This window comes from Asparagus officinalis, unplaced genomic scaffold (assembly GCF_001876935.1).
Source record: "Asparagus officinalis unplaced genomic scaffold, Aspof.V1 AsparagusV1_Un1060, whole genome shotgun sequence".
Taxonomy (NCBI): Eukaryota; Viridiplantae; Streptophyta; class Magnoliopsida; order Asparagales; family Asparagaceae; genus Asparagus; species Asparagus officinalis.
In genome coordinates this window covers 15,007-29,996 of record NW_017973319.1, presented here as the reverse complement: position 1 = coordinate 29,996, position 14,990 = coordinate 15,007, and the positions used below count along the sequence as shown (strand labels likewise).

At 43.6% G+C, this 14,990-nt stretch overlaps 1 protein-coding gene across 1 annotated transcript; it reads right to left on the bottom strand.

Annotated features, from left to right (window-relative positions):
* Positions 1–223: 223 nt before the first annotated feature.
* On the bottom strand, positions 224–14,775 carry LOC109828333 (probable fructokinase-6, chloroplastic). Its single transcript, XM_020395355.1, has 3 exons — positions 14,665–14,775; positions 2,317–2,433; positions 224–439 (listed from the first exon to the last, which is right to left on the bottom strand). Exons 1-3 carry the CDS (start codon positions 14,773–14,775, stop codon positions 305–307), a joined length of 363 nt encoding a protein of 120 aa, XP_020250944.1. The 3' UTR covers positions 224–304.
* Positions 14,776–14,990: the final 215 nt, after the last annotated feature.

Below are 14,990 nucleotides of genomic sequence, written 5' to 3'. Positions count from 1 at the left end.
TCGGGTTGATGGGTCGGGTCATAAATTGTCACCCCTAATCACACGCCCTCCATTTACCTATTCTTTTTGGCCCTGATGAAGATATTTTAGTTGTACGTCTATTTTAGTTGTTTGTCCTTTGATTACCCACAATCTTTTATCACAACCACAAAAGCAGGTGGGATCTCTAGCAGTGTCAATAATTTTACGGTCCTTAATACACAATTTTATCTTTCATCGAGAAACAAAAAACAAGAAATTACTTGCAACAGTTCAATCGTGCAGAAATCTCAAAGAAAAATAATAGAATGCAACATCAGCTCATCTAAACAACTATATTAACCAAAGCATCGAGCACGGCTTGTCTAGTTGGCAAAGCTGGGATAGCTCCTCTCCCCATTACTGTCAATGCTCCACATGCATTTGCAAACTTGAGAGCATCTCTAAGTCGACCTTCATCCTGTTTTGGCATTGAACAAGAGAAGATCAGTCTACAACATAGAACAAGCCAGAGCATAACTTGCAGCAAATATTTACCATGCCTCACACGTAAATTAATGAGTACATGTGTCAACAAGTTCGCTGCAAATCACTTGGGTAAATTGAAAACAAATCCCTACATTGGTGACCACTTGTATCCTCTAAACTTTTTATTTTAGGTTATTTCGTAGAAACAACCTTTAAAATATAGTCATTCTATAGAAACCACCTCTGGTTTTCTATTTATACATAAACCATCTTTAAAGTTTTTTTCTTTTGCAATCAACCACTTAGACCTACTTTGAAGTCATGTTTTTTCAGTATTCCTGTAACTATTAGTTGTCATATACCAATTATATTAGAGAGATAGTCCTTAATTAAGGTTAGGTGGGGTTATCAAAAAATTTATCTAAAAAGTAGGTCCAGGTGGTTGATTGCAACAAAAAGCACTTTAAGGTAGTTTATGTATAAATTGAAAATAAAATGTGATTTCTAAAAGCTGACCATATTTTAAAGGGGGTTTCTATGAAAGAAAAAACCTTTATTTTATCAGGACTTTTTCTCCTGAAACTCAGCTGAAAAAACTTTTTGCCATCAACTTACATGGCAATTTAGTATTTTTTTCAAGTAAAAACATGGAAACTTTAAGTCATTGCCACATAATTCTAGGAGTGTCCATTTGGGTCAGCCTGAAAATCTAGGGTCGGGCCAAGCAAAAGGCCTGACCAAACCAGGACCCGGGCCCGATTTTCTGTAACATACTTTTATAGGTTTGTCTTAGTTGTGTCAGTCGAGGAAGACATTTATGTGATATTATACTGTCAGCTGGTGCAGTAAAACCAGCAAAGCATACTTGAGAATATTCATGCCCTAAATAAAGCATATGTAGCTAGAAATTCATCAATAGCACTATCCTGTTTAGTGATGGTCATTTAGCATGCGTGATGTTGAGCTTTCCTGTATTTAGTTAGTTTCCTATATTTAGTTTAGCCCCACATTGATTAGAGTCAAATTATTTGTAATCCTAATACTATTAATAAGACTTGTGAGTAGAGGGACAAATCATCCTCTCTAGTTAATTTTTGATTACATGGTATCAGAGCTAAGGTCATGGTCCAAGTAATTTTACAAAAAAGAGAGAGAATGGGGAAAAAAGAGAAAAGATGAAGTCCAATGTGAAGCCCGAATGTGTCGGGAGCCAACAGATGCTCGTAGGAGTGATATAGTCTAGTTAACCACCATGAGTGAAGTGAAGATCATATGGATGTTTGATAACCATGTGCTGAATGCATGGTCTAGTTAGCCTACGAGTAAAGTGATACAAGAATAAGTAAATTGGTTTAACCAAGAGTGAAATAATACAAAAGTTAGTGAATCCCGTAGAAGATTAAATTATAGTTGAATTGAACTGTACTCGCAAATTAAAGGGGAGGTGTTGGGGTGATTAATATGTGATACAGTCACACATCAAATAAGATAAGAAGGAACGATGAGTTTAAATAGGAGTTTGGGTCAATACCTAACAACTATAGCTTTTGATTTAAAATTAATTCATAGCTTCTGCCTAAGGCCCATTAACTCCAGATTGTGCCCAATTTCTCCCCAACACATGAGATGTATACGAAGCTAAATATATATCAGTTGGTAAAGCCCCCAGACATCTCTGCTTCAACCTACTAACTAAATTAAGTATTCTGAACAGGACAAATATGTCAGAGATTTTTTGTTGTGAACTTCAACTATTATCATGAAGAATACAGAAAACAGATATTGCAAATTTCAAAGATCTTAAGAAAAGAATTGTACAATAGCAAAACATTGCTATAAACTTGTTTGCAAGAATCCATGAAAGTTTACCTGAAGCAAGGAAATATCAGCAGCTAACTGAGATAATATTCCGGCAACAAAAGCATCACCAGCACCAGTCGTGTCTACTTGATCCACCTTTACACCACTTACCCTCCCATGGAATTCCTGTAATGGTGAAAGACATAAATGCTCAGGCAAAGAAGGGGGTCAAAGAGAAGAGGGGGAAAAAGAAAAAAAATCAGTTGTACATGAAATGAACTTGCTCCATAATACTGGGGGGGAAAAGAGAATTAGTTTCAGGAGTTTCAGATCTACTTGGACAAGAACAAGCGAAATAATGGCTGATTTCTCAGGTTAGAATTAATACTTATTAGATACTGCCAAATCAGAGTCCAGATCAACAATGAAGTTCGGATAAACCGCGAAACTAAAAAATGGGCGAAGAAACAAACACCTGGAGGTCTCGGCCAAAAAACCGAGCAACTCGTAGGTGGCTCGGCCAAAGCCAAGCCACCTCTTGGTGGCTCGGTGCCTCGGCCACCTGTGCCCGGGCACAGTTCTGAGTGTCTATAAATAGGACTTAAGGGCTCATTTTTTAAAGGTTGGAATTTTGGAGCCGTAACTCTGCCGGATTGAGATTTGGACTTGAACTTTCGGAGCTTTGAAGACTCAACTTCCAGATCTGGTTCTTGGCGATCATCCACGCCAAATAAGGTAAGAGTTCGAGAGAGATCAGATCTGAGATCTACACGGTTTCCCTCCGGATCAAAGCTTGGCCTTTGATCCCGAGAAGAGTCTCGATTTCGCTTGGTAACTTCTAGATCTGGTTCTTGGCGATCATCCACGCCAAATAAGGCAGGAGTTCGAGAGAGATCAGATCTGAGATCTACACGGTTTCCCTCCGGATCAAAGCTTGGCCTTTGATCCCGAGAAGAGTCTCGATTTCGCTTGGTCGATTTCGATAACTACGGGCTATTATTTCCTTGGTGAAATAATCCCCTCGACTGTTATTTCCTTCGTGGAATAACACCCGCTATACCGTGTAGATCCGACCGGATCAAGATCGCGCGGTGATCCACGGATTAACCCCGGCGCAAGCAAAGAACCCACAAAAGCGAGAGACCGCAAAACAGGATCTCGCGATTTAATCTTTGTTTATTTTTATTTGATTTTCGTTGTAACCGGATCTTATAAAAAGACCGGATCTTTGTAACCGATAAACTATTAACAAAGTAATCAATGGAATCATTAACGAAGAAAACAATTTTTCCTGCGAACAATCTGGCGACCACAGTGGGAGCCACCGATCTCGCTACCGAGATCGATGCGTCGCAGCCGCGGATCTCAATCCCGGTCGAAGAGGAGGTCGAGTATGAATTCGACCAACAAAAGTTCGAGGAGTATCTGTCATCCTCGTCCGGATCGACCTCCCCCCGCAAGTCCAAGAAGTTCTCCTCCAGGAGAAAGGTACGTTGGTACGAAGAAGTTGAAGCTACCAACGACGATCTCATCCCGATTGACGCCAAAGTTGCGTCGGGTGAGGCTCCACCAACCTCCAACCAGATCAAGCTGGTTCCTACCAATTCCTTCGTCACCAAAGGAGCGGTGACTCTCTCAAAGAGAGCCCGCCAAAGGGGACGCCAACGTTTGGCCAAAGAATTTTCCAAAGCGTTGGAGTCCACCGACGGAATCCGCTACAACGCGGATCTGAAGAACAGGCAAACAGCCTTCAACGATCGATGAATGGCGACTCCTCAAGCCGCCAAGACGAATGGGTCCTGTGTCAAACGAACCGTCAACACGAGGAGCGCATTTGCAAGCGCCGCGCACTGTCAGCGCAGGCACGGGCTCAAGTCCAAGAGGCCCGTAAAAGGCTACAGAAGGAAGTGGCCAAGAAGCCGCCACCAACCCGTCAAGTTTGGAGGCTGAAGTCTGAAGCGTCGATTCTGACTAAGGCACAATCAGTGTAGCCTTCGAAGCAGGTTCAACCTCCGGCGAGCCGACCAAAGTCGCCGGTAATTCCAATAGCTTCTCCGGGAGATCCCGTGGAATCATCCCGAAGGAGAAAGTCAGTCTTGGAGCGCCTCGGTCCAATTCCCGACGAGAGAGGCAAAGCTCCAGTCCAAGAACATTTGGGCTCGATGAAGAAGCCCCGAACGACTCAACACGCTGGGGGTCGCCGTCACCTCCAACATGACAAGGAGTTCAAGCCAGCTGCGCGCACTAATTTGCGCATCGAAGTCCAAGAGCACGCTGAGAATTCACACCCAAAAAGGCATGTCTCGAGATGCGTGACTCTTGAGAGCCCAAAGAAGGCAGTTCGTCCTCAGAGGGAAACGTTGTCGTCTGATGACGATGACGTTATACCTGAGAAATCGTGCCGACACACGATAGGTTACTCCGACCTTCAAACCGACGAGTTGTACTATCGTGATGGGAGCATGAGGAAAATCAGGAAGAGGAGTCCCCGAGGATTGGAAACTCAATGCCCCTGTTCCAAACTCATTTGGGCAGTATTGTCTGAGTGCAACTGTATCAAGGCGGTCCCTGAAAGAGTTTTAGTTTTCGAAAGGCTCAATGCCGAAATGCCAAAACCAAGGCCTAGGCATTTCCGACGAAGAAGAAGAGTAGTCAAAGATGGAGAATTTTTGAGGGTCACCATGATTATGACCAGCAAAGGGACGTCGACACAGGAAAATCCCAAGTTAATTCCGGAAGTACCCCGGCGTGTAACCCGTCTGTAGTCCAGAGCCATCAGACGAGGAACTTATGGTAGGATTCGGACAAGACTTCCTTCAGAAGATGAAGAATCAGATGCCTGCTCTGCGGTCGCATCGGATAATACAGTATCCAGCGAGGGACAACCTCGCGAGTCGCTGATGATAAGCGTCGAACAAGTGGCCAAGATGCTCGAAGAAGCCATGGCTAAACAGCAGGAGAGCTTCAAGCACGAAATGCAGATGGCCATGCAGAGTATGAGATAAATGCATGACCAGCAAATCCAAGCGCTGACAAACCAGCAAGGCGAGCCAAATCGTCGTAACCAGATTGATCGGGAAGATGAGGAAGCTCACAATACCAATAATTCTCCCGTCAATGCAGGGGGTGGTAACGAGAATGCTGATGAAGACTCAGGTGAAAACCTGAAGATTAAAAATCTCGAGAGCAAAATCAATACGTTGATTTCCGCTCAAGAGATGAAGAAGACGGGCATTCCTTGTCCATACCCACGAGAATGTGAATCAATCCCCTATCCGGCGAAGTTCAGTCTAATTAACTTCACGCTGTTTGATGGGAATGGTTTACCCACGCAGCATTTGATTTACTTCAAATCGCACCTGGGTGTTATCTCTGGTAATGAGCCTCTGATGGTACGGTCCTTCGTTGGCACTCTTCGTGGAGCCGCCTTTGATTGGTATCGTCGCCTCAAGCCAGGAAGCATGGATAGCTGGGACGACATGGAGACAAAATTCCTCGCTAATTTCTTCGATGAAGACACTGAGATATCCATCGGAACGTTGCTCGATGAGAAACAAAAGGACGGGGAATTGGTCGACGCCTTCGTCAAAAGGTTCCGGAACAATGCGATGAACTGTTAGGACCCGATCACTGAGGAGTTTATTCTCCAGACTTGCTACAATAACCACGCATTGGACGTGTTGGAGGCAATGGGAATGGCACCGTCTAACACTTGGAAAGACTTGAAGGTGCGCGGTGAACAAGCCGAACGCTTCCTCCGAAGGAAGAAGGCCGAGAGGAACCTAATGACGGCTAATCATCTGAACTCAAACTTCGCCTCTCGTGGTAAGGGCAAAGCACCTAACTGCTTCTTAAGACTCCGACAAGTATAAGAGTATAAACTGCTTCTCAATCCTCCGACCGGTATAAGAGGTTAAACTGCTCCCTGATACTCCAACATGTATATGAGTCTAAACTGTTTCATTTCTTTCACGGGAAGTTCCTGGAGAATTTTTATATGTAATATTCTTAAGGATAACCCGGTCATGTAACTGAGTACAATGTCGGACCCAGTTCCACAAGGGAAGCTGGGGGTGGATTATTCATGTATCGGGAAGTTCCCGAAAGAATACCACGGGTGATATTCTTAGGGATAACCCAATCACTATAAAAGTGATAAGTAAAACATCCACATTTAAACTCTAAATGTCGGAATGTTTTCCATTATTGTTATCAAATTCACTAATTCTCATGAGTTATCTTGTTGAGACGAGATTCGATCCTTTTGACAGATTAATCTTTCCTCACAAAAATCCCCCACTGATCAAGTCAATTGACGGTGGGTCCACTAAATTTTCTGTCCGCCAATTCATGGCAATTTCCAAAGCTTGACGTGTTAAGTCCTGATTACTTAACGTCAAAACCCTTCATCGAGTGGCCAGTACAAACCAGTATTTCTACTGCTACTTGTATTCCACTCCCTTTGCTTTCAGGTCAAACCTACAGTTGGGGCCACAATCAAAATCCCCTCTCGATTCCTCCAATGAACGAGTGGTCCACTTTCAAATTGAGTGATCAAACCTTCCTACAGTTAGGGTCATCTCAAACTCCTGCTTGGTCAAACCTTCCTACAGTAAAGACCAAAACAACAATTCACTCTCGATAAACGAGAAATTCACCTTTAGTTCGATAATCAAACCTTCTGACAGTTAGGATTATCCGAATTTTTCGATTCTCGAAGTAGAGGTCCCACTCCTAGTTTCATCTTTCCGAATTCTGAGGGTGGAGATCCCACCTCGAGTCTCCTTTCCAGCTGAAGATAGAATATAAAATTCTTCTTCTTTAGTGTCGGGAGATAGAATATAAAATTCTTCCTCTCCTATTTTGGGTTCGTCTTTGCCCCAAGAGAAGACACCACCTTTTTCAACTCCCAAAATCTGTTCCTCACAGGTACAGGGAATTTTATCCCGAATCCTAAGTAGGGATAAGTCAACACCTAACACGCGTTGCTGGTTTAGTCTTTCACCGATTAAAGAAGACACTAGAATTCCAGTCTAGGAAGTTTATCCTGAATCCTAAGCAGGGATAAGTCTGCGCCTAACACGCGCTGCCGGTTTAGTCTTTTTCCGTAGATAAAGACACCAGAGTTCGATTCTGGGGTATTCTATCCTGAAACCTAAGCAAGGATAAGTCTGCGCTTAACCTACGCTGCCGGTTAGTTCTTAACCGTTAAAAAGAACACCCGTTCACATATTCAACATTGTGGCAGGTTGTTATTAATAACACCAAAATCCATGCCTTACACGCATGGGGAATTTCATCCTGAATCCTAAGAAAGGATATGCCGACGCCTAACACGCGTCGCCGGTTTAGTCTTTCTCCGTAGAAAAAGACACCAGAGTTCGATTCTGGGGTATCTCATCCCGAAGCCTAAGTAGGGATAAGTCAACGTCTAATACACGTTGCCGGGTAGCCTATTCCCGTAACAATGGCGAAGCCTATGTATTCAACATCATAGCACAAAGTCTCAGAGAATTCACTCTCTTAGCACAACGTTACATGCGGAACGGATTTAGACAATCCGCATGCTAGCCCGACTCCAACGGTAGTCGGTAAAGGCTTATCAAACCCGTTGATAGCAGAGGGTTTGCCAAAAATCCTATAAATACGAGAGTCACTGACGCATCAGCTTCATTAGTTGGTCTCGTAACTTGAGCATCCAACGACATTCGAAACCCTAGGGTCAACGCCGGACAACGCGTAACCGCGATCAAAAAGTCAACGTACGACATTCAAAACCCTAGGGTCAACACGTAACCCTAGGTCAACACCTATCAATGCGTTGCAATGAAAGAATCAATACTCCGAAAAGTATACGAGTATAAACTGCTTCTTAATACTCCAATAAGGTATACGAGTATAAACTATTTCCTATTTTTGGTTGAAAAGTTTCTGGAGAATATTTTTTTTTAAAAATATTCTTAAGGATAACTCAACAACACTATGCCGGACAACGCGTCACAAATAATAACTCAACGCCAACAATCGATGGTCAGTTCTATGTTGAACCAAAAAACACGAGCTAAAGATCAGAAAATCAGGAATCGACTTCAAGTTCAAAATTCCAACAACGGTCAGACAATAAATGTAGCACCGGAAACCTTACAGACATTCGACGAAGCACCGAATAGCTTGAAGGATTGAAGGAAACAAGAACAAAAGCCATTCCAAGGTCCCGTTACACCGACTGAAGGTTGGGACAATCATATCCAAAGTATTCCAGACTCTTCTATAAAAGAACGAGGCTGAAATACTTTGGAGGGGGTATTTGTAGGCGTATAAAACTGCCTATGGGTCCCTTAGCACAGCTCGGCACGATGATTCGACAAACCAACGAACCATCGGGCGATGAATCCAAGAATGATCGTTAAACCACAATATCGAAGCTAAATGAGACGCGATGAAGCAGATTAATGAGGTGACGAGGTTAACGAATCACACGCAAATGACGGTACGGGTCGATCAATCAACGAATCATTCAACCGTAGAGTCCACTACATCAATCAAGATCGGGAGCGGACTCGAACGAATCAAGATCAAATCAGGATCCGAACTCAAACTCGAACACCGAAGCGGATTTACTACCAAATCAGGATCCGGACTGCCAAATCAGAGTTCAGATCAACAAATCAGAGTTCAGATAAACCGGAAAACAAAAAAACCAACATTTGGAGGACTCGGCCAAAACCGAGCCATCTCCCAGGGTGGCTCGGCAAAGCCAAGCCTAGGTGCTCGCTAAAGTCGAGCCAGCCTAGAGTGCTGGTGGCCGGCCCCTCTTATCGGTGGCTCGGGGCCGCAGGCCACCTCCTGGTGTCGGGCTTCGGCCAATGTGGTCCGGCACAGTTCTGAGTGCACTATAGCCATACGGATTGAGGCTCATTTTTTAAGGTTGGAATTTTGAGAGCCAAAACTCTGCTGGATTGAGAATTGGACTTGAACTTTCGGAGCTTTGAAGACTCAACTTCCAGATCTGGTTCTTGGCGATCATCCACGCCAAATAAGGCAGGAGTTCGAAAGAGATCAGATCTGAGATCTGTTAGACCCTAGAGGGGGGGGGGTGATTAGGGTCTTATGCTAATCTAATCCGATTTTATGCCAATTAAAAACGTATTAACAAGTTATCCTAGCAAGTATGAAATACAACAATGTATATGAGCTAGGATAAGTAATATGAACAACAATATATATCCTAACAAAGAGATATAGGCAAGGTATGTGCAAGGATATATAAGCTCAAGGGTAAACAATCTAAACTAGATAGTGGGCAATATAATCAACAAGCAATATACAAAGGCGATATAAGATATGAACATAAAAGTAAGTGCGCCCATGCAATCACAAACAAATAATATGACTACGGAGTTCGGTCCCCATGACCTACGTCTCCGCTCCTCACCTCGAGGAGATCTCCACTATCACAACCGGGTTTTCTACGTTCACCCGAACAACGTTTACACCTCACAATACAACCACTATGCAATCACACCTTACACACTAAGTGTTGGTCCTAGCCCGTGTCCTCCTCCTCAAGTGCTCGGTTACAACCTCTCCCTAGGCACGTCAACCGACGCCACTCCTCTTGGATTCGACCCCGTCTCTCACCACACACTTCTCTCGGTGTACAAGTGTATTACAAGTGAATCCTCACAATTAAGCACAATATAAATCAATTGATTGTTCTCTAAACAAGGTGAGAACTCAATTAAGCTCACTCTCAATGTCACAAACCCACAACCCTAAATTATACTATGAATGTAAATACAATAAGCTCAATAGGTTGTGTGTGAACAAAGAGTATCAATAAAACAATTAAACTAAACTCAAATATAAATCTAGCTTATGGAAATTATAATAAAAATAATAAATTGCTAGATGAGTTTAGAAACACTTCTCTAAAGATGACAAGAGAGTAGGAGAAGAGTGAATGCTCAAACACCAAAGGATGATCTCTACTTGCTCTTGTGAAATTGAATTCACAATCTCAAACTCTTGTAAATGCTTAAAAGCTTTTTAAACATACACTAAAACCCTTAAACAAAACTATTTAAACTTGTTTTTAAAACTCTCTTAAAAACTTCTTTTCATGTTGCAAACAAAATGATCAGCAATGGGGGTATTTATACCCTAAAAACTCAGGTCAAAACCCAAAACAAATGACAGAAACAGTCGCAGAAGACAGCTCAGAAAATAGCCGTTAGTGGTCCTAACGAGTTATTGGCGGTCGACTCGACATAAGTTCATTCGACCAGAAGAACGAATTGTTCTGACCCGGCAAAATCAGTCGACCGCGAGCAAGTCTGAAAAAACAAAGAAACAAGCAGAGACTTCGTCAGTCGACGGCGGCTGGCGGTCGAGACCGAATGGAGCTTTCCAGTCGACCAGTTCCGGTCGACCGAACAGACTCTCTGTCGCCACAGTGAAGAAAGATCAAATGACTCGTCGCCGGTTCGGTGACCGAATACTGACACATGAGAAAACAGGTTTTGAAGCTGTATAATCTTAACTGTTTGAAACAGCTGATTTTTAAATATTCAAATAAATTCCAAAATGTAAACTTTTGGGGATGATTGTAGAACATGATAATAAACTGCTAAAATGACCTCAAATTGACAAATATATCATTTTACATGAAGTCCTGTTCGGGGGAAATAGTTTTCTTCATATGAATTCATTGGTGATCCAAAATAGAAACTTTTTATTGGTTTACAAACAGATCCAGTCTTTTTTAGATCCGGTTACAACGAAATCAAAGAAAAAAAAATATAAAATTACAACTTTCTCTTTGTGTGAAGAATCGCGGAGCATCCTGTTTTTGGTCGCTCGCTTTGTGGTTCTTTGCCAAACGCCGGGTTTAATACCTGGACCGCCCGCACAATGCTAGATCCGGTGATTCTAACGATTTTGAACGGGTATTATCCACGAAGGGAATAATAGCCGGGAGGGATTGTTACTAAGTGAATAATCGCTCTTTGATCTCGGGATCTAAGACGCAAGCTTAGATCGGCAGTGTGATCCTCGTGTAGATCTCAGATCTGTTCTTCCCTCTCCTCGAACTCTGCTTTTGTGACAGTGGATGCTGCCGAGGATCAATTTCTGATGCAATGTCTTCAAGTCTTCAAAACCTAAGCTGCGGTCTTTCAATCGGCAGAGTTTCGTCTGAAAAAGTCACTCTTTAAAATGATACAAAAGGGGGCCTGATTTAAGGCTACCCTCATGTGCTTGGCACAGTGCAACACAGTTACCGGCACCTTGAGCTGGCCGGCTCTAGGCGCGGCCACATCAAGGTGGATCGCACCGAGCCACGCTCAGGGTGGCTCGGCTTTGGCGAGCCACTTGAGGCGCTCGGTTTGGCGAGCCACTCTGGGTTTGCTGTTTCCGTAGTTTTGCGCTGTATCCATTTCTGCGTTCTGTCCGTGAATTGGTTGATCTTAAGATTACTGATTTGGTTGATCTGTATTTTGAGCAGTAATCCGCTTCTGATTTGGCAGTAAATCTGCTTCTGAGTTCGACGTCCCGAATCTGATCTTGATTCGATCGGTGATTCATCCGAGTTTTGTCTTTGGGTTGGGATCACTCGTTTGACTTCTTCAAGCACTTGGCTTGATTCGCGAAGCAAGAATGGATTTATTACGTTGCTTGCGTGCGTTCGTGGATCGTTGGTTCGCTCGGTTTGTGCGAGCTGTGGCTAAGGGACCTATAAGCAAATATTATATGCTCTACAGATCCCTCCAAAGATTTCAGTCTCGTTCTTATATAAGAGTCTGGAATACTTTGATTATATTGTCCCAACCTATCTAGTCGGGCGTTGGACTTTGGAATCGAACTTGCCGTTTTGATTCCTTAATCTTCAGGCTTTCGATGCTTTGTCGAATTGTCTGTAAGAGTTCCGTGCTCGCATTTATTGTCTGAACCTGTTGTCGATTTTGAAACTGAAGTCGATTCCTAGGACTTCTATCTTTAGCTGACATCGATTGTTGGCGTCGAGCTTTATTGCAACGCGCTTGTCGGCGTGTGTTGTTGAGTTACTCCTTAAGAAATTTTTAGAAAATACTCTCCCATGAAACTTCTCAAGCCAACATTAAGGAACGTTTATACCATATAACCCTTATTGGAGTATTTCTGTCCACCAAATGAACTGAACCGGTCTTGACAAGTGAACCCAAAAAGACAGTAATCTGGCTAAAAAAATCCTCCGACTCTTGCGATATATGGGAGAGGAGTGAATAATAGAATAGGCGTTAAACGTCGGTCGTAATTGAAGTCGTTTCGAACTCGGTTCGGCTCAATTTAGATTCGGGAAACCGAGCGCCGTCGGTTCGGTTTGGTCTGGTTCAAGCCCGGTTCACCCTATAAAAGGGGTCTTTTTTCTTTTCTTCCCCAATCACGCTAGGGCCGGCCACATCTTCTCCTCTTTTTTGAATTTCTCTTCCCTCAGGAGCATCCGTTCCGCTCAAACTTGATATTTGTCTTGAATTAGCCTTCCTTTGATCTTCTGACTGAGAAATCCTTGATAGCTTCCATTTTTAGAATTTCTTCAGGCCCCCTCGAGCGCGTGGTTCGAGCAGTTTTCAAGATCTAATTTTTATTGGATCTTCGAGCTTTCCTCTCAGTATATCTTCCATAATTTTGCATTTTTTTATGCTTAATTTAATTTGAACTTGTGGGATCATCGAGGTTAGGAGTTATGATGGCGCCTCGAGCTTATCTTTCAGGGGGTAGAATTCAATAAAAAGAGGATTTTTTTCTAGATCTGACCTCCTTGATTTATCTTGCAGGATCATCTGTGCGTGTCTCGAGAGGTCGCTCCCTGCTGCATCAGCTGATGGCCGTTCCTCCTATGGCTGGTAGCATTTTGGCATATTCGAAAATTTACAAATTAGCGGCTCTTTTTCTGAAATGTTGTAAATTGGTCTTTTGCCCACGTTGTTCTCCTTGGTGAGGCAATCGGTGAAGAGCCTTGATTCTCCTTGGTGGGATTGACTGCTTTAAGCTTGGTTTTTGCTTGGCAAAACCACATCTCATAATAAAGGGAGCGTTTTTGAGCGCTCGCATTATGCCTTTAAAAGGTAGGGATTATATTGTCGATATACCCTAACTCTTATAATGCCACAATGTGGCCAAATCGTCTCACACCTTTATAAGTATCGACTCTATCATTACCGATTTGTAGATGAGTTCAATTCCTTTAATATCTGAAATTAACAAAAACTTAATTGCTTGTTTTCAGTGAGTATGCCTCACGAGCTTATTCGTCTCATGCGCGTGAACGACGTCGTGAACGAGTATTATTCGAACGTCTGATGATTTTTCGCACATTCACGCTTACTTTTCAGTTGCCGGCACGTCGACAGAAGTTCTCAGGTGGTGAAGGAAGGTGGACATCGAGCCCTTCGCAGCTGATTTAGCAGATGCGCCTCTTGTAAAGGATGCTAGTTCCGTTCCAATCCTCATGAAGACTCGACTTTTCTGTTTGGCGACTAACCCGTAAGAGGATGCCCGTGCCGCATTATGCTGACGCGAGCAGTGTGCCATAGACTCAATGTGGCTTCCTTATATTTGCGAAGATTCCTCGGCATCTTTCTTTGAACTGACTCAGGCGTCAGGCTGTGAAACGGGAGATGTCCGTGTGTTTGAAGAGAGCATGAGAGCGTTCATGCAGCTATACTTCTCATCAGCAAGTTCTGGTTCGAGAGCGGCATCAGCATGTTGGCACTGGTCCCTGGAGTACTGGGACTATGATGCAACCGCCCGTAACGAGTTCTCGCCTGCTGCTTCTACTTGAGGAATCGCCTGCTAAGTAGGGCAGGAGATGCCTGCAACCGCGCCACCAGATTCTATGGTTGGGTCGCTTCTTTGGACAAGTTTTTTAGGTGGGCTCGTATAACGAAGTAACGTCTTATACGAATTGGAGCGAGGAGTTGCACGCTTGCCGTCTTTATGCGGCCATTCGTGCCACCATGCTATGGTCTACTATTAGTGCGAGCATTCTTCGCTTGTGGCGGCTCATAACCCAGATCCAAAACTTTTCTGACCCGGGCAGAGGTGGGCTCGGCTCTTCATGAGAATGCATAAATTCTGGTTTGGCTAATGTCAGATGTTATCCGAGGAGTATATTTCCTTCAACGCATGAATTCGAGTCAGCTAACAGGATGCGCATGCCGACCGCATGAGACTTTACTGGACCTCACTATTTATATCATATTGCTTTGGCACAGTCCTAAAGCCTTTAGCGAAGAGGACCCGATGTGAGCTGAAGCAGTTTACCATCATATGTTCAACGAATGCTGAACCATTTTGGCAAAATATTTGTGAACTGGCACGCTTACATCCTTCAGAGGTCCATGATCGGCTGAAGAAGTTGACAGCTCGCTCCTATACAATAGCATGTCCTGAAGCAGCTTTCCCTGCAGGGACGAAGTTCAGATCATTTATTGCTGCGGACTGCGCCGATTCGTCGCGATGCACCCTTCTGCCGGTTCCCATCGCCATCTGGTTAAGAAAGCGTGGTCGTAAATCAGTCTGGGTAGTCTTGGCCACTGGAGTGCTCTCCTGCGGTTCAAACTTGCCTAACAGAAAGGACCTTTCCCTTCTTCCTATTGAATGTGCTCACTATTCATCGAGGGCTTCGACAGATTTCTGGTGCTTTTACAGCGGGAGGAGATGACGCCGATCAATTCTACCACTAAGGTGGAGCTTCCATATAT